Genomic DNA, 24,215 nt, shown 5'->3' with positions numbered 1-24,215 from the left:
GCACACTTGTGCTATGGCTGCTGCTGTAATTTCAGTCTATGCACAAGGGAGGCACTCAAATGATTTCAGAGAGTGCAGAGGGACTCATTCATTAGCCTGGACTCATAAAAGCTTATTCTACTGCCAACATGTATCTGGCTACACCTATTTGAATGCAATTAAAAGACTGCATAAATCAATACCACAAACAAGGATACCCCATCAGATACTCACTAGTGCTCTTAGGAGAAGGCTTTCCTTAGAGCCACATCACAACATCTGGTTGGCTTTCCAGTGCAGCAGAGGCAGGAGAAGCCAGAAGCCTGCTCAGCCCAGCAGCTACAAAGGCTCTCCAGCATCACCCAGTTTTGTAGCCTTAGCTGCTGCTTGTGCCCTCCCTCGTGGCAGAGCAGGCAAGGCTGATCTCACCTGCATCTCCCTGCTGCCCTGCCTCAAAGATCACTGCTACTGTTAGTGTGGCAAAGGGGCCCTGTCACTGACTCTGAGCATTTTCCAATGGAAAGTCCCATTATGCTCCTTTTATAAAGGGGAACCTGAATCACAAATTGTTTAGGTGGCTTATCCAGGATTACAAAGCAGCATAAAAGTGGTAATTCTTATGTAATTCCTGGGGAAAGCAGCATATTTCACTGAATTATGCTGTCTCCCAGCCATAAATAATGATACTTGGATCCAGCACTTTCAGATCTATGAGTTATTCTGTCTCTGACTGATGGCTAATGGAATCAACTGGTTTCAACTTCCAAAAAGAGAAATAGGGTATATTTCAAGCCTATTTTATATGAGTGAGCCCATTGTGGAACAGGTAACAAGGTGGTGGTTTCCAGGAAACTTCTCATTATAAGCTTAAATAGGTAATTTTCTGGAGACATGCACATAGTATTTAAAAATAGAAACTCCAAGGGAGCACAGACAGGCAAAAGCACACTGTGCAGAAAAGCACTGGGTCAAACTCATATATCCCTGTTCACAACTACCAGCCCCTCCCAAAACCTCTGGGCTTGCACAGAGGCTGCTGAGGGCAGTGTCAGACACGGGCAGGGACCCCAAAGCACAGTGCACCCAACCTTCATCCCTCACCTCTTCACCAACAGCACCCATTGTGCAGCTCACAGAGGTGAACAAGGGGAAAGGCACTAAGCCTACCATACACCTTCATAAAGTTTATGTTTATCTGAACACGGTTTCTATTATTGTTTTATAGTCTGGAGCATGTCAACAGGAGATAAAGAGGAAAGATAGCTGAGGAATTAAATTATGTATAGTGCTGAGCAAGCCTATTGCAGCCCACTGTGGTTTAAATTTGCCATCTGACACGATAACGTAGAAAAGGTTATGTTACTCTGCAGCTCAAAATGCACCTGTCTGGGAAGCTCTGACACCCCTCATTAAAAGGGGGAGTGCATGACCTAGCACAGAGGTTAATACTAATACATCCCCCTGGAGCCATGGCTGTGGTCCCTCATTACCATTATCCTCTGAATGTTGTTCTAAACCCTAATTGATAAACAGACTCAGCAGCCTCAGAGACAGGTGGCTAGAATTCAAGACAGCTATCCTTTGAAGCAAGCAAAGAGAGAAATTTTTTTTTTTTTTTTTTGCATTAGGTGTCTGCAGAGCTTTAATCAATCTTCATGTGATGCCAATAGTTCAGATAGACCTACAGAGCTTGAAGGAAATAGGTTACCTTTTCCCACTGTGAGCTGCTATTTCTGAGGAGCATTTGATGCGAGTCTGAAGTAACAGTGCAATCTGAATTTGAAAGGACCATTAAGCAGGAAAAATTAACAAAATACATAGAAATGACAGAGCTCGGGTGGCCAGTTTTCCAGCTATGACCTTTAATTCTCTATAAAGAGAAGGTGCTTCAAAAAGTCAAACATTCTGACCAAACTGCTTATTTAAACAGAATGGTGAATGATGCCCTTTGTGTGGAAGGAATCCAAAAGCAGTTCGTGGAGAGTTAAAAAATGAATATTCAAGCACACAGTACATTAATTTGTCAACCATATTCTGTGGGACTAATGTAAATATGTAGTTGCACTAAACATGCATAAAAATGGCAAACTTAATTAAATCTATTCTTCCCAAAAAAAATCTACTAGAATACTCATGGTATAAATATATACATACTTGGGGAGAGGGTGTAAGCATGCAAGGAAGGTCTTTATTGACTCAAGTTACTTACACAAGACTCAAGCATCAGAAATTTATCTCAAATACAGTCCCAGAGTCCAGACTGGTTCAATCATTTCAGACCTCCTGAACTGGGTACCTGTGTCTTCCCTGACAGCTTTCAGTTCTGTGTGTGCTCACTGACACTAAACATTTCCTAAACCAACAACAGCAAAGCAAGTTACTAATAGGATACAGGCTTAAACCCAAGACTTTTCAAAGCAGGAAGTGCTTAGTTTCTGGTCCAATATGCATTTATTTTAAAATTGTATCACTGTAGCACCTAATGATCCAAGTCACAGCCATCAATCTCTTGCACTTTGCACTGTGTGAGCACACACAGAAGCAAGGCACATTTCCCAGCTTATGATTTAGTTATAATCAAAGATACAATAAAGGAATAGAGCATAGAAAATACGAGCAAACAATGAGACTGATCAATGTAATGCAGTCGACTGAAAAATATTTCTTTGGTGTGGCTCTTCTTTGATGTCCCTAAAAACAGCCCAAATCCCTGAATTTCTGCCCTAACAGAACTTTCCCAGGTGACCATATGCCACAGGGATGCTACACAAGCACAAATGGGAAAAATACCAAAGATCATAAGGGGAATGAGTCATGAGGTGGTGAGACATGTTCTAAAAATATTTACAAACCCTCACCTAGGAAAAAAAAAAGGGGCTGTTGCAAATGACACTTGGTGGGAAACGGGATTCTTTGTGTCGACAAACGGCACGGGACTTAACAAATGGCAACCTTTTCATGCAAGACCAACTTTCAAAGTGCTTATGAATGTCACTCTCCTGAATTTCTTCCTCAATTTTTGCTTAAACTGTCCTGAGTCTTTCATATGGAGAAAGAACAAGCTTAATCAGGGCAACTCTAAGCCTTTCATCAATTCAATTACCCATTTAAGGACTCACTCATTGAACTTAGCCATAAAATGTTAGAGTTGCAGTGCTGCTCCTGTCTATCAGCTTCTGTCCCTGAATTCTTTGTACCCATGGGGATGTTTTATCTTTTGACAAATGTGACAGTCTGCCTTTTGAGGCTGGCCTCACAGAACTTCATAACCAATATATTGACAGAAAGAAGGTAGCATGGAAACTGAAGCAGCTCACAACTTGCTTAATCTGTCAAGCTGCTTTTGTCTTCAGACTCAGGATCTTTAAAAACAATTACAAAGTCATTAAATTATAATAATAGCATCGCATTTTTTTTTTTCCAGTGACTTATGGATCTTCAGCAGTATCACATCATATTGGATTTCCCAGTACTTTTACTTTTTGGAAAATATAAGAAGAATATTATCATATCTCCAAGCATGCACAGGGAGATGAATGCACAGCACAATGAAAGTTCATTTGCTGCCAGAGGAACAGCCTTAAAATGTGGAGAAGAATTTACTTATACTGCCTATACTTCTGACATTTTTCTACTGGTGTGGGTTGGTTATTTCTGTATGTAAACTTGAATTTGCAGTTTTCCTCTTAGCTTTATTTTGAAGAGGGATGAAGAGAGAGAGGTATTTCAAAGTAAATTAAAACCATGTCACCTCCAAGAACAAACTCATTTAAAAAGAATTAAATTCAAAACAATACAGGCCTAGCTGTGGAATACTACAGGCATCTTCATGAGGTCAATCATAATTTCTGATTTTGCAGGACACACAGATCTGTGCTGACTCAATGCTTCCTTTTGGAGATAACACTACATACAGTGGCCAACACTGTGATTGCCTCCTTGTTTTGCCTCAGCTGAACACACCACTGTTTCAGTATCCTGGCACCCCAGATGGGAGAAGATGATGGTTCAGCTCATGATGAAAAGGATTTTCTTTTAAAATTAAGATTTCTGCAGGGACAATGGATAACAATAGCATTGCTGCTTCTGTTGTTCTTTCCATCCCTTAGTATTTCCCTTCAAGATCAAAATGTCAAAACACCAAAATACATGAGATTCAAAGTTGATTTTCTTGAATTATAGTTCAGAGGAAGTAAATCTCTTGAAGATACATATGTATATATATATATTGTGTGTATATATATATATGCCTGTATACTTTTACTTCCTGGCTTTAATCAAAGTCAACAACCTAATGCTAACACAAGACACTGGACCTTGAGATTTCTTGCCATTTTGGCCTTTTCAGTTTATGGTCTTGTATACAAAGTTTAAGAATGATGCAGCTTCAGAATTACACGATAAAATCTTTCATCAGGAGCTGGAAGCACATTTAAGAAGGGAATAAAGACATGCACATTTTAAAGCAGCCTTTAAAATCACTGGCAAGTGGTTCTAGAAAAAGTAGTAAATTCATTGGTCTAATGTAGAATGAAAGCCTTTTGGGTTTGCACTGGATTGCTGTCCTTTCAGTGAAATAATCATGTGTCCAGCTAATGGGAAACTATATTGCTGTCAATATTGCTTTCAGGTTATTAGGCCCAATCAATGCTGGATAAAAGAAAAAAAGGTGGTCAACAGGCAGCCCAGCTTTCAGTTAAACACTCCCTTGAGGATTTTCATTATCCTTCCCTTTTCTTTTCTCAAGGTTAGCTCTAGCCAGACTATATCAAGCCTCAACTTCCTGGACATAATGCACATCCACAAAAGCCTTGCTCCTCCACCATCAGTGTGCCCTTCCACCTGAGTAAGCAGAGGTCTGTCTTTTTCCTATTATTTGTGACCTTCTCCTGGGTTAAAAGGTCACTTCTGTAGCAGACAGGTTTCACTTCTTATGGTGATTGTAGAGCAAAAAGCAGGCTTCTACCTTGTTAGAAGTGACATCACTGTACATTAAAGACATCGTATCTCCTTTCATATTAAAATGCCTGTCAGTTCTGCTGCTCACAGGTTGTAAATCTGCCACAGTATCCTCTGCTTGGGAGCCTTCATTATGAAAATATGGAAGATAAGCACTCTGCTTTACTGCCAAAAGGAAGAAGTATAGTAGTAGTGAGGTTACTTCAAAAATAATTACACAGTTTCTTAAACATGGACTATTTAATGTGGGGTGATTTTTGAAAGTAATCCTTTTTAGTTCATTTTCTAAAAAATACAAGCTCAAAGTGAGTAAAGCATGACTATACAGTCTTGTAGAATTTATTAATGTATAGATTTTGTACTTGCTTGTGCAGTAAATCATTAGGTTTTCCCTTTGACTTTGGCCCTCCAGCCCTGAGAGGAATGGCATACCAGAATTTAACCTGTTTTTCATCTTTATATCATTGTGGTACAAAAAGACTTGTATGTTCTGCAGGAAAGTGACAGCATTCTGCTGTTATTCAGATGACATTAGAAAATACATAAAACAGAAAAACACCTCCGAACCAGAAAAGAAAAATGTAAACACTTATTGATCATTTTCTCTCACAGCATCATTAGGATATTAATAATACCTTGCTATTCCACAAAGCTTTTCATTCATTGATCTGAAAGCCCTCCAGACATATCATTCTTCTTGTGTTCCAGAAGGGAAACAGAGGCGAGATGCCCTGTCTTGACATTTGAGAGCAGCTCAGCAACAGAAGTGAGAACAGATCCTACACCTCCAAAGTAGCCTGCCTGGTATTTGATTTGCTTAATTGAAACTGGAAATTTGCATCTTTTGCTGGTGCATCCCTGAACTGTTCACAGAGCACGTGATTACTCATTTATTTTTCATTATTGGGCTAAAATTATCTCAGATAATTCTTTATAATAAGAGAGAAAAAAAATCTCATCGTTTGTACAAGAATACAGATCCACTGCTATTCCCCACTTCCATTAGAATTCCCTCCAGCTGAGGAAGCTTCAGCATCTAAGCAAGCATAGGATGTGTATTTTCATCTTCCCAATGACATACTCCATTGTCAATATTCTGTTTGAGGAGCTGAAATGAGTGGCTTAAGAGTTATTTATGGGTGATGAAGCCTTTCACCTCCAAGGCATTGATTTTAATGTCTGAACCCTAACATCCAGAGACAGAAATATATACTTAGGCTGTGCTGTGTGCATTTTGTGAAATCAATTGGCAGTGTCCGTTCCAAGCAGACAAGTGCTCAGGTGATTATCATGAAGAAAACAAACCCCAAAAATTATTTGGATGAAGAAGGTGCATAGGAAAAATTTAGTAGCTCAGAAGATTACACGGCCGGGATATGGCCTGAAGAGGTGAAACCAGAAGATGTCATGGAGCAAACCAGAGCCTGTGTCACCCACCCAGTGGAGCTAGAAGTGAAGTGAAACAAGAAGCTAAAGAAATGCATGGTATGAAAACAGCTTGCTGCTTCACCTTCCAGTTTCTCCTGAAAGCAGAAGGGATTTTCTTCATCACTGCTGTAGAATGAAGTCCTCTGTTTATGTAGAGCAGAGCAGAGTGAAGTAATGAGAGCTGTAATTCTTTAATGATCCAAGTCATAAGGATTTATAACTCATTTTATAGCAGGGTTGCCAACACTTTCCTAACCACAAAATGCTGCAAGTAGTGCTGATCAGGCTTTTCTATCATCTCTCTTCTCCTCAGAACAGGCTTTTGAACCTTTTCTGTTTCACTGTCTCGAGTCTTCTCTGTGCTTAGTGCTACCAGCATTCTCCATGGCTTTCAGAATCTGTGCAGGTCCACCACCAGCAGCAAGTGTGCTCTTTTTGATGACAGGTGGCCTGGGTTGCTACAGGCTAATTATCTTACTGCCCTCTAAATTTCCTAGGTAGGATTAGGCAAGTGAGAAAACATGGGTGGTTTTTTTGCCCTAAAGCTCCTACAGTTCCTAGGACCAGTGGAGCTGCACTGATAGCACAGATGGCAGCTTTGCCTGAAAGCTGAAAAACAAACCGTGGAACAGTTGCCCTGTATCATTCCCCTCTCCTGGAAGGCAATACTCACTCATACCTGTTATCACAGACCTGAGAGTGTTAGTACATAACCTTAATTTTTTTATATGTAATTTTGCCAGCACTATATTTTTTTTCTTGTAAAAGCAGCCAAAACTAAAGTGCATAGGAAAACTTTCTTGCATGTGTGAACAAGAAATTGGATCTGAAGACTGTTTGATGTTTTTACTACCTCTGAAACTGCAGGCCTGGGGCCTCAGGCACAGGCAGTCACACCATATTGGCAGATCTATATTTATAGATACCATTCTTTTTTTTTTGCTGGTGTATCCACTGTAATAATAATAAAGATAGAAAGACAAGAGTGTATATAATGTACTCAGTGAAAAATCAACTTTGACTTAATATGAAACTTTATGCTTTTATTCCACTCCCAGCAAAACTGTTTACTTTGCATATATATAGTGTGTAGTTCTTTCTTTTTATTTTGCCTTTGTTGCTACATTACAAAATAATCACATTCCATACTATTTCCTTAACCTCAGAAATAATGATTTTGTAGTCAATGGTCAAGAATTGAGGCCACTGGAAAATACCAACTCAAAAATGCTCTGGGAGTGACCATATATTGACATTAAATCACATTTTATTTCTAGAGAAACTGACCTCTTCAGTTAGTAATGGCACATAAAGAACAGAGTGGTTATACCACAGTCTACACTATTTATAATACTTAATTATTTCACTTCCTAGATTAACAGTAGAAAAAATATTTAAAGTTACTGAAAGCAGGAATATTTGAGATTCTCCTTTACAAGTCTTTCCTATTTTCCTTTCACCCTAAAAATTATTTATAGTAATAAAAGTAACTTCTTCCACAAAATCAAATTTCTGCTAAATGAATGTGTGAACTGAGTCACTGAGGATGTGATTCAACCCAAGTTACCCTGGAAGCCTCTGGCAGAGGCAGATGAGAACCCAGGTACTCTGAGTGACAATGAACACCATCATTTTTGCCTGTTTCCAGTATCCTGGCAGCAGCAACGTGTATTATCAGAGTAAACACTGACTTGGTAGCCTCCACATGTACTTTCCAGTCTGGCTAATATCCAGGAAGGAACTACTCACTCAGCTAAACTCAGTCATCTTTGTATACTCATTTCTTTTTTTTTTTTTTCTTTTTTCTTTTTTTTTTTTTTTTTTTACATTTCAGTAAAATAAGGAGGTTCTGCCTATTCTACAAATGTACACTAGCAACAAAAACAAAGGTTTGCAAGTCCAGACCTTGAAAACTCTTTTTTCATGTCTTCATTTTCCAGTATTATTTCTTGGTATCTGTCAGCAAACGCTTTGCATTTCACAGTTATCTACACTTTTTAAATATAATTTTTCAGTCTGTGTCAATAAAACTCAATTTGCTACTTACAGCTCTTACTTAAACTGTGCTGGCTGCTCCATACAGTGAAGTCACACTGCTGGGTTCAGGCTTATGTCTCTCAGTTTCTGGAAGAATGGAAATATATGAATGGAAAAAACCAACCCACTCTATTTATGTTAGGCTTGATCCCTAATTTGCAGCTTGCTGAAATCCATGGAAAGGCTCTCAGGATCTTCCTAAGGAGAAGCAGACACAAATTCGTCCCATATATGAAAGACCTGTGGAGGCTCAGATAAATGGGAAAATTTGCTTGAGAGGCTGGAAGAAGCCAGGTGATTGGTAGATCACATTTCCACAAGGAGACTTAATTATCCTAGGAGTCAGGGGATACTTCTTCCCTGGAGCATCAGCTGGATCCTTAAGTGGAAAGGGTCAGAGAGGGACAGAAAGGTGGCTGAACATTTTTTTTATGTTGCTGCTTTGCTGAATTTCAGAACAGTATGGATTGTTTTCACCTCACTATGAACTAGAGCTGCCTCATGTTTACTTCACATCCCCAGGGCTGCATCAGAAGCATTTATGGGGAGCTGGGAGGACCTTGCATATATTTTATTCCAGCATGTCAATCTAAAGTAGCCACCTCAGGTCGTGTCTGTGCTTACACTTACCAACAGAGTTTTCAACCTGAAATACTGGCTTAGCATCATTGAACTGTCTATGGAAGACTTTACATGAATTTGTCACCTGGAATTGATATTCCACACTGAAAAAAAAGATAGAGAGCTTGTGTTTCTTTGATGTAAATATTTTAGAAAGTCTAAACACAAAAGACTGCACCCAGTTCCACAATATTTTTTATATATTTAGCTAAGTGCTACAGAAAAGAATCAAGTGGAGGTTCCAGCCCATATAATAGGAAGCACAATTTTCATATGATATTTCAAACTATTTTAACTCGACAGAAAGTAGGAGAGACAAACATGATAAAAGGTCATCATGTCACTCAGCCCACAGAGCAGGACATGAACATCCCACAGTAATGAAGACAATGTAAGAACTCGAGGAGGACAGAATTTTACTCAGCTCTTCTATCTAAAATCTGTAACATAAAACAAGTACCTTTTGATCACAGTCCAATTTAAAAATGCATTAATGTTTTAATTGAGAACATGGCTGGGAATCAGCATTTCTGATGATCTTAGCATAGCATGGGAAATAATGCTGGATCACTAAGTCTTCATCTAAGGTGAAAAAATCTTTTCCCTTTTACTGTCTAGGCACAGATAGACAATTATCCAAAAGCTGAAAGGGTTGAGCTCTCCCACCCAAGTGCACACAAAGGGGGATTCCAAACCTCTGCAGGCTCATGAGAAAGCTTGTCCCTTGGAGAAGCCACAGGGAGCACTCCCAGGAATTTGGAGGGAGTTAAGAGATCTCTAAAAGCTTCTGGGGACCTTTCTTTTCTACAGACCTGTAGACCTTATCTACAGACCTGAGTCCAGGAGACTCAGGCTGAGTCCTCATTATTCTCTCCAGGTCCCTGAAGACCTGCTGACAGCTCCTGTTTACCAGGAAGTTTTCTGAGGAGGAAAAGGAGGCCCTAATACTTCCTTTCTATTGCTTCTTCCTCTAAGAAGTAAGAATTCTAGTGGAAGAACAAAGCTCCAGGGAAAAGAAAGGGACAGAGAGCATGGAGGTTATGACTTCAAGAAAGTCATGAGGTCAGCCTCAGCAGTCCTGTGAAGTGCAAAGCTGGCACTGATCATCTCTCTGCACACAGCACAGCCAGACACAGGAACCTTCACCAGATCACACCCCACAAGAGTCTGGGGGCCCACAGCACGAGGGGGAAGCTCTCCTAGCACAGGAGTTGTTTCAGGACTGAAAAGCAGGCAAACCACTTGGGTTGCAAAAACTTTCTTGTCATAAGGTTGTCCCTTAGGAAGCCTGTGGGAGAGCTATGGAGAAAGCACGTACAGTGCTTTGATGCAAAATGGGTGGAATGGCAGCTTAAGAGACTTATCCTAAAACCACTGGGGGAAGTTTGGATCAGGTGAGTGGGCTCACTGATTGTTCAGCAGCTGAGATCCATTGCTGGGTTTCTAAAACCACACTGTGGTAGCTCTCAGTCTAACAGTTCCATTTTGGTACCACGGAGACAGATTTGAGATTTCAGGTGTATTTCCAATAATTTATAGAGGCATCCTAAATACATAGAAGTAATTAGGAAAACTTCCACTGGCTTCAGTAGGAACAGACTCTCACTTTCCACCTCTCAAACTCCAGAAATGTAGATTGGTGCTTACTTATAGGCCCTCAGGAAACCCTGTGATAACAGTGCCAATCCTGAATTGCAGTTTCTCAGGCTCAACTCTATGTCATGGAGGCTGAGAGCTCCCGCTGCCCCTATACACTCTGAACAAGAAGAATTCTGGATTTGAAGCTCATTCCTGGCCTCTTATTTCATTGTATAATTTTAAAACTTTTTTTTTTTTTTTCTTTTAGCATCAAAGGCACCAAGTTTGATTTTTAAAAACATGGGAAAAAACATGCAGCTTGGTGTGGCTGTATCTGGAATGAGTTTGTCCTCTCTGACACAATTTTCAGGTGAGGACTGTTCAGCATGTTTTCTTTTTTCCATCTCTTGGTTATAACCAGGGATTATTTAGACTGAATTAAAATCTGCCACAGACATTCTTTTGTCATCTGGATTGTTGTTCTTCTGCATTTAACTCACATAATTGGTGTGCACTTCACAAGAAGTAGAAAAACTGGACACTCCTTTGAACAGATTTTGTATTATGCAGCCACCTCTCTCTATGGAAATGCCTTTATTTCAAGTAGATGGGAGAGAAAAACTTCCCTAAATTTGAAGTGCCTTTTATTGCATTAAAGAGAGAGAGAGACTGACAGACCCCTTTTCATTTTTAAAGTTAACTGTAAAGTTTTAATTAGGTCCTCTGAACAAGGATTCTGCAAGGCTTTATGTTTAAAAGTTGGCAATAGTACACGAGCCACTGACTTCCACCATTAAATCCAGTTGACAAAGGCCAGCACAACTCTTTTCTTTGTAACTTTGTAACCATTTATGTTTGAGGTGAAGATGTTAATATGGAAATTTCGTGAGCTGGGAACGAATACGAACTCTATCATTGTAATTTATGATCTTTCATCTAAGGCCAAATGTAATGGCAATTGCAATTGTTCTATATCTCAAGGCCAGCACATAGCAGATGTATGGAATTTGGAGTGTTCGACATAAACTTTTATTACCAAATTATAAATAATTTCTACCAGTTACAATGTTCACCTTTCAAGTTCATCTTGATTAAAACACAAGGGCAGTCTCTCCCTGATTTCCATGAGTTATACAGCTGAAAAAGCTCTGTCATCATACACTATGAAAGGATAAAGCGACTCAGTATTTAAAAGAATGTACTGATAGCAAGGAATGTGTCAATTTGGGTCAAAATCTTTTTTTGTCTAGATGACAAACAAAAAAAAGGGAATCACTAGCCAATGAAATTTTTTTTCCACCCTTGAAGCTTTGAAATCTTTAAGGAGTCCACTTGAACACTGATTACCCAAATCCTTTAGAGCCCACCTTCCTGGGGTCACTGGGGTTTTGTCACTCAGGAAATAACACATTCTTTAGGTTGCCTGATCTGCTGCCTAACAGATTATTTCTGAATGTACCAGATGGGAATTGTCTTCCCAGGTACAAATCAGACTACACCAAAGTCCTCAGCAACATATGCCTTTCTACATGAAGGGTAATTTACCACTAGGAACAGCACATGAAGCTGCTTTGAGACCTGTGGCAAACCAGGGAATATTACCTCAGATTTGGATTCGTGATTTGGTCTTAAACCAGGAAAGAGAGGAGCTCTTGCCAGTCTCAGTGCCTGTGATTCAAAATAGATGTATTTGTGAGGTTAAAAGGGTGTGAGGTGGGAAAGCAGAAGGATTTTGTTGACTGACATCAAACAACCCAAGTATTCACACACACAGAAACTGTAACTAAGTATATGCCTAAGCTAGCCAGAAAGCAGCCTACTGAGCAGAAGGCAAAGTAGCTCAGCAGGCTGATGGCCAGCAAAACGTCTCAAGAAATACAAGCTATAAAGATTAACTCATAAGAAATAAAACAAAGAAGAAGGCTCCCAAACCATAAAATGTTCTCAACTGGATTTGCAAAATTGTCAAGACAATTTGCCAGCCCAGGCATGAAAGATCTACTTGCCCAGTCAGTCTTTATCACAGAAATTGAAAACCAGAATACTGCTTTATCAGACCATCAGGCACTGAAGCCACGCAGCCAAACAAAAATTTGCAAGCCTGCTCCCCAGAGTAACTACTTTACGTTCCTTTTCTGCTTCAAGTACTAGATATAATCAGCACAGTTGGATGCTCCTGATTAACATGATGGTTGCCTGGAAACATGGGCACAATATGGTCCAACTTTTCTGACTGTGCCTGTGCTTGAACTCTGGGACAGTCAGGTGAACTCGGTTGGGTTTGCAGATTTTGCCTCTTAAAGCCTTTTAGCCTAAGCCTGGGGGTAAAAAAATATCAGGGGATATGTGTTCAAAGAGAGAAGATAAACAGCTCCGGAAGGAAGAGAGAATATAATTCTGTGTTCTGAAAAGCCATAGTACACTTTCTTTGTATCACTAGAATTAAGAGTTTCACCAAGATACTAAATCAATAATGGAAGAATAAAAAATCCAGTCCAGAAGCTTTCACAGCTGATTAACTCCTACCATGGTACTAAATCCCTAAAGAAAAAAAAAAAGAAAAAAAAAGAGAGAGAGAGAGAAAAAAGTATTTTCCAGACATTAGGGGATAGCTGTGGAAAAGGCGAGAAGATACGGAGAAAATTAACGTTTTTGTTGTTCAATTTTCTTTCAATTTGACTTTTGAAAAAATAAATAAATCTCCTAGCCTCTGTGTTCAGCAATCCACCTGTAAAATAAACTGATCAGCACTTTCCTATCTGGCTCTAGTACAGACTGGCAGCTGTGGGACCCTCATTATTTCTCTGATAAGACCTATGTAAGACAAGATCATTCTGGAATTAATAAGATCATATAATATAATTATATACTGGACCATATACACACATGGGCTGAGGAAATCTGAAATGGATGAAGGGCAGCCCTGAGGAAAGGGACTTGGGTGTGCTGGGTGATGAAAAGCTCAAGATGAGCTGGCAAGGTGAGCTTGCAGCCCAGAAAGTTGTTCAGCTTGCAGAAGGGAGAGTTTATGGCACCTTCCAACACCTGAAGGGATACAGGACAGCTGAGAAGAGACTTTTGACAATGATACGTAGCAACAGAATGAAAGGTATCAGTTTCAAACTGGAAGAGGTAGATTTAGGCTGGACATCAGGAAGAAATTCTTGCCTGTGAGGGTGGTGAGACACTGGCACAGGGTGCCCAGGGAAGCTGTGGCTGCCCCATCCCTGGCAGTGCCTCAGGCCATTGGGATGGGGCTGGGAGCAGCCTGGGCTGGTGGGAGGTGTCCCTGCCATTGCAGGGGGGTTGGAACTCTACCTTAAGGTCCTTTCCAACCCAAACCATTCTCTGATTCTAAGATAGAATTTTTGCATCAGAAATCGATGAGACGCTATTTCAAAATAGAACACAAAAAAGAAAGAAAAAGAACCCATCTCTGTGAAGAAACCGGAGTTCAGCTAACGAAGTCAGCGAGTCCCAAACCAGCTGGGGCTCGCCGCCTGTCACACACCGCTCGCCCCTGGAGGAGCCCACCCAAAACAGCGGGTTCGGGTGGGAAACACGCCCCGGGAATTGGAGGGGCAAGGCTGAGGGTGAGGCAGAGCTGAGGGTGAGGCAGGGCTGAGGGTGAGGCAGGGCTGAGGGTGAGGCAGGGCTGAGGGTGAGGCAGGGCTGAGGGTGAGGCAGGGCTGAGGCAGTTCCCGCCCTTCCCCGCTCGCCGCCGCTGCCCGAGGAGGCGGGGGAGCGACCCGCTCGCCCGCCCACAGCCCCTCCCGGCACGGTTTGTCCCTGCCGCCACGCCGTAGCGGGGCGGGGCTGACGGGCGGCGGCGCCGGGAAGGGGCGCAGCGGCGGAGGGTGAGTGCGGGGAGAGCCCGGGCGGCGGGGAGGGCCCCAGCGGCGCTGAACCTGCCGGCCCCGGGGTGGGGACAGAGGAGACAGGGCTGTGGGGGAGGGAAGAGGTAACCTGGCGGTGTGGGCGGGGAGGGAGCTCCCGGGGGCTGCGCCTACCCCCGGCCGCGTGGGGCGGCCGTTACCGGTGCCTGTCGGGGCCGTCGCCGCTGCTTTTCCATTTCTGCGTTTCAAAGCGGCGGCGGCAGAGCCTCGCCTCACGCCTCACCTCACCCGGGGGTTTCTCTCGGGGAGGTTGGTCCGAAGGCAGCAGAGCCGCTTGAGGTGGTTTAGAGCAGGCAGCGCTCACCTGCGGGTCAGGGCGGGAGGAGCGGGAGCACCCGGGGCCCAAACCGGGGCTTTCCTGATCAGCTCCGCCGTGAGGGGTTGCGGCACCCGCCCTGCAGCCGGGTGCTGCGGGAAGGACCCGCGGGAGCCGTGCGGGGCTCCAGGCGCTCCCTGCAATTTGCCCCCGAAGGCGAGCGGCTGAGCTGTTGGGTGTCGGCGTGAGCGCTGTCACCGATCATCGATTCAAAGCGCAAAACTTACTCGGACACAGCGACATTAAAGCAGAAATTAAGTAATACCGGCTGGGGAGGGCTTCGGGGCAAATTGGGATTGTGTTCTGCAACACGATTATTTTAAAAAAATCACGGTGACCGTTCAGGTCTCCATGCAACTTGACCACAGACCATAATTCTAAACTTAGTGTAACTGAACAGGTTTGTTTGAAGGCCTCCTTTCACATTTGTTTTTTGCTCTTATTTATCAGCTGGGGTCACAAATCCTTCTCTGTCTGCTCCAGCACAGACTGCTCTGTGCAGAGCCTCTACTGTCTTCTCTCTCCACCCCCTAAAGATATGAATCACTTACTATGGCTTAGCTCTCTTGTTTTAGTAAAAGCATTTTAGCAAAAGGTATTAGAGATGTGATGAGACCTTTGGCTCTTGTTGTAAGTTTACAAGATGCACAGCATGGCAAACAAGGTGTCACTGTTCCAGATGGTGACAGATGCTCTCTGTTATTCCCCACCCCTCTCACAGGGAAAGATGAAGAAGGGAATAAAGGAGAGAGACTTCAAGGTTGGAAGAAAAAACTTGGGCAGATTTAATAAGGTAGTAACAGCAAATCATATAAGACAAACATATAGACAAATATGTAAACGTGGAGCTTGCCCTCCTCAGGTGTCATTACTGCCCAACCAGAACAGTCCCACACTGGACTGGGCAGCAGATGGGGGTGCCCAAGCCCAGGGTCTCAGTGACAATTGACAACAGAGCAACCAAGCTGGTCCTACCTGGGAAGGCAGAAGGTGACCTGATGGGAATGAGGATCTTCTCCAGTGAGGAAATTGGGAGCAGCAGACAGACTTTAACCCAGCCAGAGAAGCCCCCAGAGGACTCTCTTGGGAGCCATTTTATACTGAGCACCATGGGCAGGAACACTGTGATTGATCCATTTGGGTCTCCTGACCCCTCCTCTCCTCCCATGGGCTCAGCTGCTCCTCATTCTCACTGCCACATCCACAGCCTGGCACCTGCTGGTGGGGTCCCAGGCATCTGCTCCTCTATCCTTGTTCTCTCAAACCAGGACACAAAGATTTTTATTATCATTTTGAGAAGTTATAAAAATGCCAAAGGGAAAGTTTTTTGCTATAGCTCTAGAAGCACTGCTCTTCCACCTTGACCCTTAAAGTTTTGCTTTCATGTCCTTCTGTGTTTCCAGACACCGAAAATATTAAGAGACAGGGGATTGCCTGTCTGTACTCAGTGTTTAAAGATTATATATGAGTGTATTGCTTACCCAAATATTTTCTCTCAACTTCTCTTCCTAGCTTACCAGAGAAGATCAAAATGAGTCTTCGGAAGCAAACCCCTAGTGACTTCCTAAAACAAATCATTGGAAGGCCAGTTGTTGTAAAATTAAATTCTGGAGTTGATTATCGAGGTGAGTTCTCCATCTGTCTCTCATACTGAAATTGTTTGGGGTGGCTGGAACAGACACATTGCTTTTGGAAAGCAAAACAATTTGATCCAGAATCTTGGAGATTCTCCAAGTCTCAGAATGGTAACATTGGAAACAAACAATCTTCCCTGGAGAAACTGATGAAAAGAAAGTTAACAGTGGATTTAGAAATTAGAATTACTTATCTAAATAATTAGTGTCAATCTGACTCTAATGATGTGCAAAAATTGCAAATCTGTCATTTTTTTGAGAAACACATTGTCTGAGCACTTCAGGTAGGGTTGGTGGCTGAATTCACTGCTTCTCATCTTTGGTCTTCGACCTCTACATTCTTTCTTGCAGGAGAATGTAGCAACAACTTGTTAAAGTAAATTAAAGCAAGTCATAATTTACCTAGAGATATGCACAAGGCAGGGCAAAACCAGATGTCATTTTGGGATGCCATTTCTATTTTAAGAGCATTGGTACCTTCTGCTTGGTAAGATCCTTTGGTAACTGCTGCAGAGGGACTACTCAGCCTTCCCCTCAACAAAGCCAGTTTAACATGCCTGCAGGCAGACCTACCAGGAACTGAACTATAATTCTTTTGACCACCCTTATTTGTTACTGCTTTTTTTTCCTCCCCTTTCCTTATTTCCCTCTGCTCTCCCTCCTTTCCACTTGATGTGATCTGGCAGTTAAAATCCTGCATGCTATTCTCATATGAAAAGTATGCAGTCTGCTGAGTTTCTGACCAACATTTTTTACCAACATCTGTAAAAGCCACACACTAAAAAAGCCAGCACCTCAGGCTTTTTTTTGCAAATCTGTCTAGATTCTGCCTCTAGACTGCATTGCTAATTTTATGGCAGTACCCTCTGAGCCACCATAAGCACAGATGTGGCCTAATAGAGGTGTTGATGTGAGATTTGCTGCCAAGTGCTGTGCACATCAGAGGAAAGAAGCCCGTGGAAAGTAATCGATAATAAGTATGTACAATTTGTATATGAGTATGTACATTAAAAAAATCTCTTCATATAGATAAAACAGATAAAATACTAGCCAGGATGGGCAGGGACAAGATTTAATGCCATTAGAGACCTGAGATTAAACACAGACACAGAGAGAATGAAACAAGCATAAATGCACTTTAGGAACAAAAGAATTCTAAAATACTGCATTTATGTCCTGAATGGTATCTTAAGAAACCTCACTCAGTTTAATCTCGGCCAAACATTTTTTTTATTGCTATGTGGAACACTTGAGATTACTAGAAAGGAAAAAAACCCTTTACTTTTTCTTGTTTTTTTTTTATCTTTTTAATAACACTTGGAGCAGTCAGTCACTTTTTCCTAATTTTATGGAAACACGGGAAAGAAAAACATAGGAAAATCATAATCCTCAAACCATGGCAAGTTGGCAAGGGAACTTGAATTCCTAATTATTTAATGGAAGATATTACAGTAACACTTCTGAAAAATGAGAACATGTCCTAGAGGAGGATTCTCAAACTGGAGTTTTCTCCCCTTCCCCAAGTACAGCCATTAAATTATATTTCTCAATTTTTAATGCCAGGTAAGCAAATCAGGTGCTTTTCAAACACAGAAAAGGAGTGTTTGAGTAGCACTGGCTGTGTGTGCAAGGATGAGGTCAGGAAAACACACATGCAAGATGGACATAATAAATACAGCTTTTTACAGACTGTTTTGTGTGCATGATTAACAAATCATTGTATTCTCTGAGCAATTCTTTACATCTGTTAATCCTCACATTCAGTTCCTTACATGAATAGTCTGTTTGCTCATCAGTCAAATTATATTTGTAGACAGTCATGGTTCTGATCTTAAGGGTGGGTGTAGTGGGAGTGATTTTAAATGAAAAAACATCATCATGTTGCCAGCATTGAGTTCACTCTGTGAACAAGGTACAGCCTGCAGCAGGGGTTGTGAGAACACAAGTACTTCTCTAAAAGCATTGCTACTCAAATGCATATTTTCCCAGTCAAAAGAACAGATAATATTATTACAAATTAAACAGGATTAAAATTAAATATTAATTGATTTTATTTTTTTGAGAAAAGATTTCACTGTCACTTTGCATGTTGAAAATGTAGAATTTTGTTTACACAAAGCCAGAGACTTGCAGCCAGTGTTCCTCTGGAGCTGTATGCATCAAAATAAATCAGAAAAATTGTGTCTGGGGTCATGTGTTAAAAGGGCTATTTTTCTGCTATGTTCTTCACAAGATTTGATGAAAACTTGATGTAGTGTTGTCCTTAGGTTATCCAGCTACACTTAATGTCACAAGTTCTCTTCGGATGTGGCATCAAATACGGATGAGAAGGGACAATTTAAAACTTTGTGGAAAGAAAAAGGGAAATTGTCAATCTTTTAAAAGTCATGCCTTTAGGACTTCTTTTCCCCCACTCCTGTGTCAGGTGATAAAGTTGCTGCTAGGCTTGCCTGGGATCCTCACTCCCAGCTTCATTCCTTGAGGAATACTCAGATCCACTGACTCATCTGCCAAGCTTGGGCTTAGAGTTTGTTATGAAGCTGCAAGGTTTTTATGCTATTCAAACAGGATACATTTTTGTTTATTTTAAAATCAGTTTAAGCTAATTTGCTTTTAAACCATCACTGTCTTCAGGTGTCTTGGCTTGCCTGGATGGATATATGAACATAGCTCTGGAGCAGACAGAAGAATATGTAAATGGACAATTAAAGAACAAGTATGGGGACGCATTTATCCGAGGAAATAATGGTAACTCCTCTGCCTACATTATTGCTCACTGGAAGATTGTGTTCTCATATTTATTTCTGATTTTGAAGAGTGGCTGAGGTGTAAGCAAGCTGCCTGGAAGAGTATTATTTTTTGGCTTTCTTGGAAAGCTCAACATAATTACTTTTAACAATTTCACTTTTCATTGTCTGTGCTTTTCTGCATTCCTGTGGCCCTTTAAGTTCACTCAGAGAAGCAGGGTCTTTTTTAGCCTTCCTCAGGGCTTAAATTCCTGTCATTTGACAGATTTACTTTTTTGCACTTACTGCCTGCTAAGATGGCCTCTGGTCCATAGAAGTTTCTGTGGGTTTTTAGGCATATTTATGATACAGTACAGATATTGATGAAACTAATATTTTCTTGTAATGCAGTTTTCCAGATCTGAATGTTCCTTATTAGTACTGGAGGTTATTTTCATCTTTGTGTGTAAAGATTTTACCACCACTCAAGAAAATCCCTTATACTTTCTACTGAGCCTTTGAATATTGCAGTGCAGTGGGGGGATTTTAGTGAACATTAGAGTCAAATCCCAGGCTCCTAAAATGACTCTATCAGCTGGGCTGTAACAGCAGGACATGCCAGGGAGAAGAATATCGAAAAATAGAAAAGGTTCACATGTTGGATTTGAAGAGACTTGTACAGAAGGTAAATGAAGCAGAGTTTGACCAGTTACTTGCAATGAAAATGGAAGGCAGGAAGAAGGGAGGGAATAAAAAGAAACAAGAACTGAATCCCATGTGGCACCGGTGTGAAAGACTTTTCTGGCAGAAATAATCCTTGAATAAGGCCAGATGCTTTTTGCAAAGAATTTGGATTATTATACTAAGGACTGTAGTGACATTGCTCCTGAAGAAACAGTTACAGAAATAAGAATGTATTGTAAAAGTCTAAACAAATGGATGAGAAGCAGGAGGCTGAAGAACAGGCTGAGGAGTGAAATGAGGACATGCCAGGTCTAGGAGTGTGATGCAGCTTCGTGTTGTGGATGGATCTGTTCTGGGGGTATCACCATGGAGGCAGGTGAAGGACAGATGTCTGCTTCTGCATAGGCACTCATTAGCTTTGCCTTAAGTGCTTGGGATTTCCAGCTTTTGTTGACAGATCATAGCATTAGTTCCTGACACCCAAAATTGTGCTGCTTAGAACCCCTCTCATCTTCCCCTCAGTAATGCTGCGAGGCAGCTGCTTTGTTCTCCCTCTGTTCATCCTGCATCTGCTGGAGTCTAGCTTGGCTATGAATATAATGGTGGCCAAGAAGGCCAATGGCATCCTGGCCTGGATCAGGAACAGCGTGGCCAGCAGGTCCAGGGAAGGGATTCTGCCCCTGTGCTCAGCCCTGGGGAGGCCACAGCTTGAGTCCTGTGTCCAGTTCTGGGCCCCTCAGCTCAGGAAGGAGATTGAGGTGCTGGAGCAGGTCCAGAGAAGAGCAAGGAGGCTGTGAAGGGATCCAGCACAAGTCCTGTGAGGAAGGGCTGAGGGAGCTGGGTTCAGCCTGGAGAAGAGGAGGCTCAGGGGAGACCTCATCACTCTCTACAACTCCCTGAAAGGAGGTTGGAGCCAGGGGGGGGTTGGGCTCTTTTCCCAGGCAACTCTCAGCAAGACAAGAGGGCACAAGAGGTCTCAAGTTGTGCCAGGGGAGGTTTAGGCTGGACATTAGAAAGAATTTCTTTACAGAGAGGGTGATCAGACACTGGAATGGGCTGCCCAGGGAAGGGGTGGATTCTCCATCCCTGGAGATATTTCAAAAGAGCCTGGATGTGGCACTCAGTGCCATGGGCTGGGAACTGCAGCGGGAGTGGATCAAGGGTTGGACTTGATGATCTCTGAGGTCCCTTCCAACCCAGCCAATTCTATGATTCTATGAATAAATTCAGAAGTAAAGTAATATGTAAGTCCAAGCCTGGACTTAAAGGTTTCCTGACTTTGTTAATGCTGAAAGGGATGTTACACTGTTGCTTTACAAGCCCTGGAAATAAGATGCTTTAAATATTCAAGTTTTTGCACATTGCTTACCAGGGCCCTCATTTGTGCTGCTTTCTCTTTTTCACAGTATTGTACATAAGCACACAGAAGAGGAGGATGTGAGGATGCCAAAAAGAAGCTGTATTGTACCTGTGAACCTCTTCAGAGTGATGAGCCCTACTTGATTTTTAGTTAATAATTCACAGATGAAATTCACAAGTGTTTAAGTATTTTTTTAAATAAATGTAAAACAGTGTAAACTTCCTAAATGTTTTTGTTTCAAAGTGTTGCTTTGTTCCAGTGTACCAGAAGAAATAAAAGTGAAGCATGTGATAGTGCCTCAAGACTAATTAAAAGCAACAGCTTGTTTAATTACACAAATACTGATAGAAAGGTAAACAGCTCTGGAGTAATTGCAAATCACAGCCTTGTATTGATGGCAAGAAAGTAATTTAACTGATGTTGGGAAGGGAAATACTAATGTTTTAGTGACAATGACTTGTCCCTTTTGGGAGGCACAGGGTCAGCTTTAAATGCCAAGGTAGTAAAAGCCATTGGGTAAAAAGTTCAGCTGTGCAAAAAATCTTGAATTGTGGATTGAGTCGGTCACACTTCAATAGTTAGGGGTGGGGAGAGAATTGAATCAGATTTAAGAAAAGCTCTAAGGGTGAAAAGAAAGCTTTGTGCCAGTTTGAGGAAGTCACTCACTGGTGAAGAGCTCTCAGTTGGTGCACCAACACAGATGGCAGCTGCTTCACCTCCTGCTTCTGCCTCCCACCCTCCCTCAGCTTGCAGTGTTGCAGGATTTGCATTAAAGATGAGCTATTGTAATTCATGTTCAAATTTTAAAAGCAACAAAATAAATGAAATGTTTAATTCCTACAATCACTGACCTTTATGTACGTTTCACAAGATTTTCTCCCCTTAATTCAGTTTTCAGTCCCTGTGCTTAAATCAAGTGAACATTTAAGCTTGACTTCAATTAGGCAGTCCAGTGTTTGGAAGTAGTCTGTTTTGAGTTGGATAAAAGATTCAAGGTGGATTTATTTTGCTTACCTTTTAGATTTTGTTTTGACTTACTCTGTTCTGTAGAACAACACCCCAGTTCCAAGTAAATCAGATGCTAGTTGGACAGCTTTCAGACTGGCACATGGAACTTTTCCCACAATTTAAGTTTTAAGGTAAGCCATACATGGTATAGATATGTAAACATCAAAGTAGATGGTGTCTTCACAAAATCTTGATGCTTAAAAATGACTTTAACTTATTTGTAAGATCTTTATCCCACTGTGAGATACAAATACACTCTTACAATGTCTTCACACACTGATGACTGCATTAAACACTAATGCAATGCTCATGTCCTTCATGTTACCTTATTTACCACAGCCCCCTTATTTTGCCCCAGCACCATAAAAGTTTTACTTGTGGATCAAACTTACTTAGGTCATGACTGACCCTGAAACATTCCTTGAACAACTTACAGAATGCAAGCAGAAAGCATGTAAGCAGAATGCAAGCAGAATGCTTACAGAAAGCAGAATGCACCCAAAATTAAGTAGTCCAAAAATAACATAAATTAATTGAATTTCAAAGACTAAACCTCCCTTCCCATAGATAGTATGGAGTGAAATCACTCCATGAAACCAAGGCTTCAACAAGTACTTCACTTCCAGCCTGTTTCCATGCATTCACTTTACATACAGACTCTAGGAAGAGCAGTAGCTCCAGATTTGCTACATCCCCACGTCCAATGCAAGTTGAAAACAAGCCAAACTAAGCCACATCTCCTTAAACAAAAGCCTGGCTAGGAGCAGCAGCACAGCATAACCTGTAGAAACTAGAGAAAGCAAGTCTGGAAGAAGGAGCAAAGAACTCACTGTGTGGTGGGGCAGCCAGAAGTCAGGTTACTAAAGCCTGCAGTACCACTATTTAAAGGGAGCAAAGGATGCTGGAGACTTTCTTTAAAGCTACAACGATTGTATTAAAAAAAACAGACCTGGTGCTTCTGGAGATTATTTAGTGGTTACAGTGGTGTAGGACTGTCAGCTGGACTTGATGATCTTGAAGGTCCTTTCCAGCCATCATGATTCTGTGATCACCACTGAATTTACAAGTTGTTGCCATCTGGTTCCTAGTTCAAAGGGAATCTAATGCAAACTACTCTGAGCATTATTTATTTGAGTTTTATCTTTTTTCACGATGCTAGTGTGACAGAATAGCTACCCAGAGCCCTTCTGGGAATCACTTGCTCATTAAGTCCTAAGGCTCTTACCCAGCTCCCAAAATCAGCTGTGCCCCTCAGCTGCAGGTTTTGGCTGTGTTGTTCATGGTAGTCAAGGAAGCATGAAAGTGTTTGCAAAGTGACAGCTTCCAGACATTTGGCTGATGGTACCAAAGCAGTGCCTGATTTTTAATATGCCAACCCATGGCCATGCCAGCTCCAGCCCCACGTTGGTTTGGGAAGCAAACATTGTGGAGCCAACAGCTTCAAAGTCTCAGGTTCCTATGCCAAACTGGTTTCCAAGACTGACAAAATCAAACAGGGGGAGGCTCTTCCTGAGCTGCTGTATCGATCCTGACCAAGGGAGCCTTTGACATTTAGGAGTCAGTGATCCACTCAGCAGCTTTTGTATGGCCTGTGCATACCCCTGGCATGGCTTTCAGCCCTGCTTTGGGCTGCAGGACACCCCTGGCAGCTCATCCTAACAACAGAGCTTGTGGGCAGCTCCCACACAGCACCATGATTGCACCACCTGCCTGGCCTTGCCTTTATCTAACAGCAGCAGTTCTCATGAGAAAGAAGGTTGTTTTCTTGGAAGCAAATTATAAAATAGCTCAAGTTACTCCCCATGGAAAAATCCAACAGGGCTCTGTCCTATGCTATATGACTGTGGTGTGTCCAGCTTCTGAAGGGATGTACAATTTACCTGTTCTCTGTATTCCTCATCTTATTCTATATTATTAAAGCAGTCATTAAGTTATTTGTTGCTGGGCCTTTCTTACTGAGATCCAGAAAGAGCCTTGCACCATGTCTCT

The 24,215-nt window shown here is 41.7% G+C and overlaps 1 protein-coding gene across 1 annotated transcript; it reads left to right on the top strand.

Annotated features, from left to right (window-relative positions):
* Positions 1 to 14,354: 14,354 nt before the first annotated feature.
* LSM6 (LSM6 homolog, U6 small nuclear RNA and mRNA degradation associated) lies at positions 14,355 to 21,509 on the top strand. The gene is made up of 4 exons (XM_071753722.1): positions 14,355 to 14,459; positions 16,327 to 16,439; positions 19,083 to 19,196; positions 21,265 to 21,509. The coding sequence occupies exons 2-4, from the start codon at positions 16,346 to 16,348 to the stop codon at positions 21,297 to 21,299; spliced, it is 243 nt and encodes an 80-aa protein (XP_071609823.1). The 5' UTR covers positions 14,355 to 14,459; positions 16,327 to 16,345; the 3' UTR covers positions 21,300 to 21,509.
* Positions 21,510 to 24,215: the final 2,706 nt, after the last annotated feature.

Source organism: Heliangelus exortis, chromosome 10 (genome assembly GCF_036169615.1).
Source record: "Heliangelus exortis chromosome 10, bHelExo1.hap1, whole genome shotgun sequence".
NCBI classification, from domain to species: Eukaryota; Metazoa; Chordata; class Aves; order Apodiformes; family Trochilidae; genus Heliangelus; species Heliangelus exortis.
The sequence above is the reverse complement of the archived record's forward strand: the minus strand, read 5'-3'. Positions and strand labels throughout refer to the sequence as shown.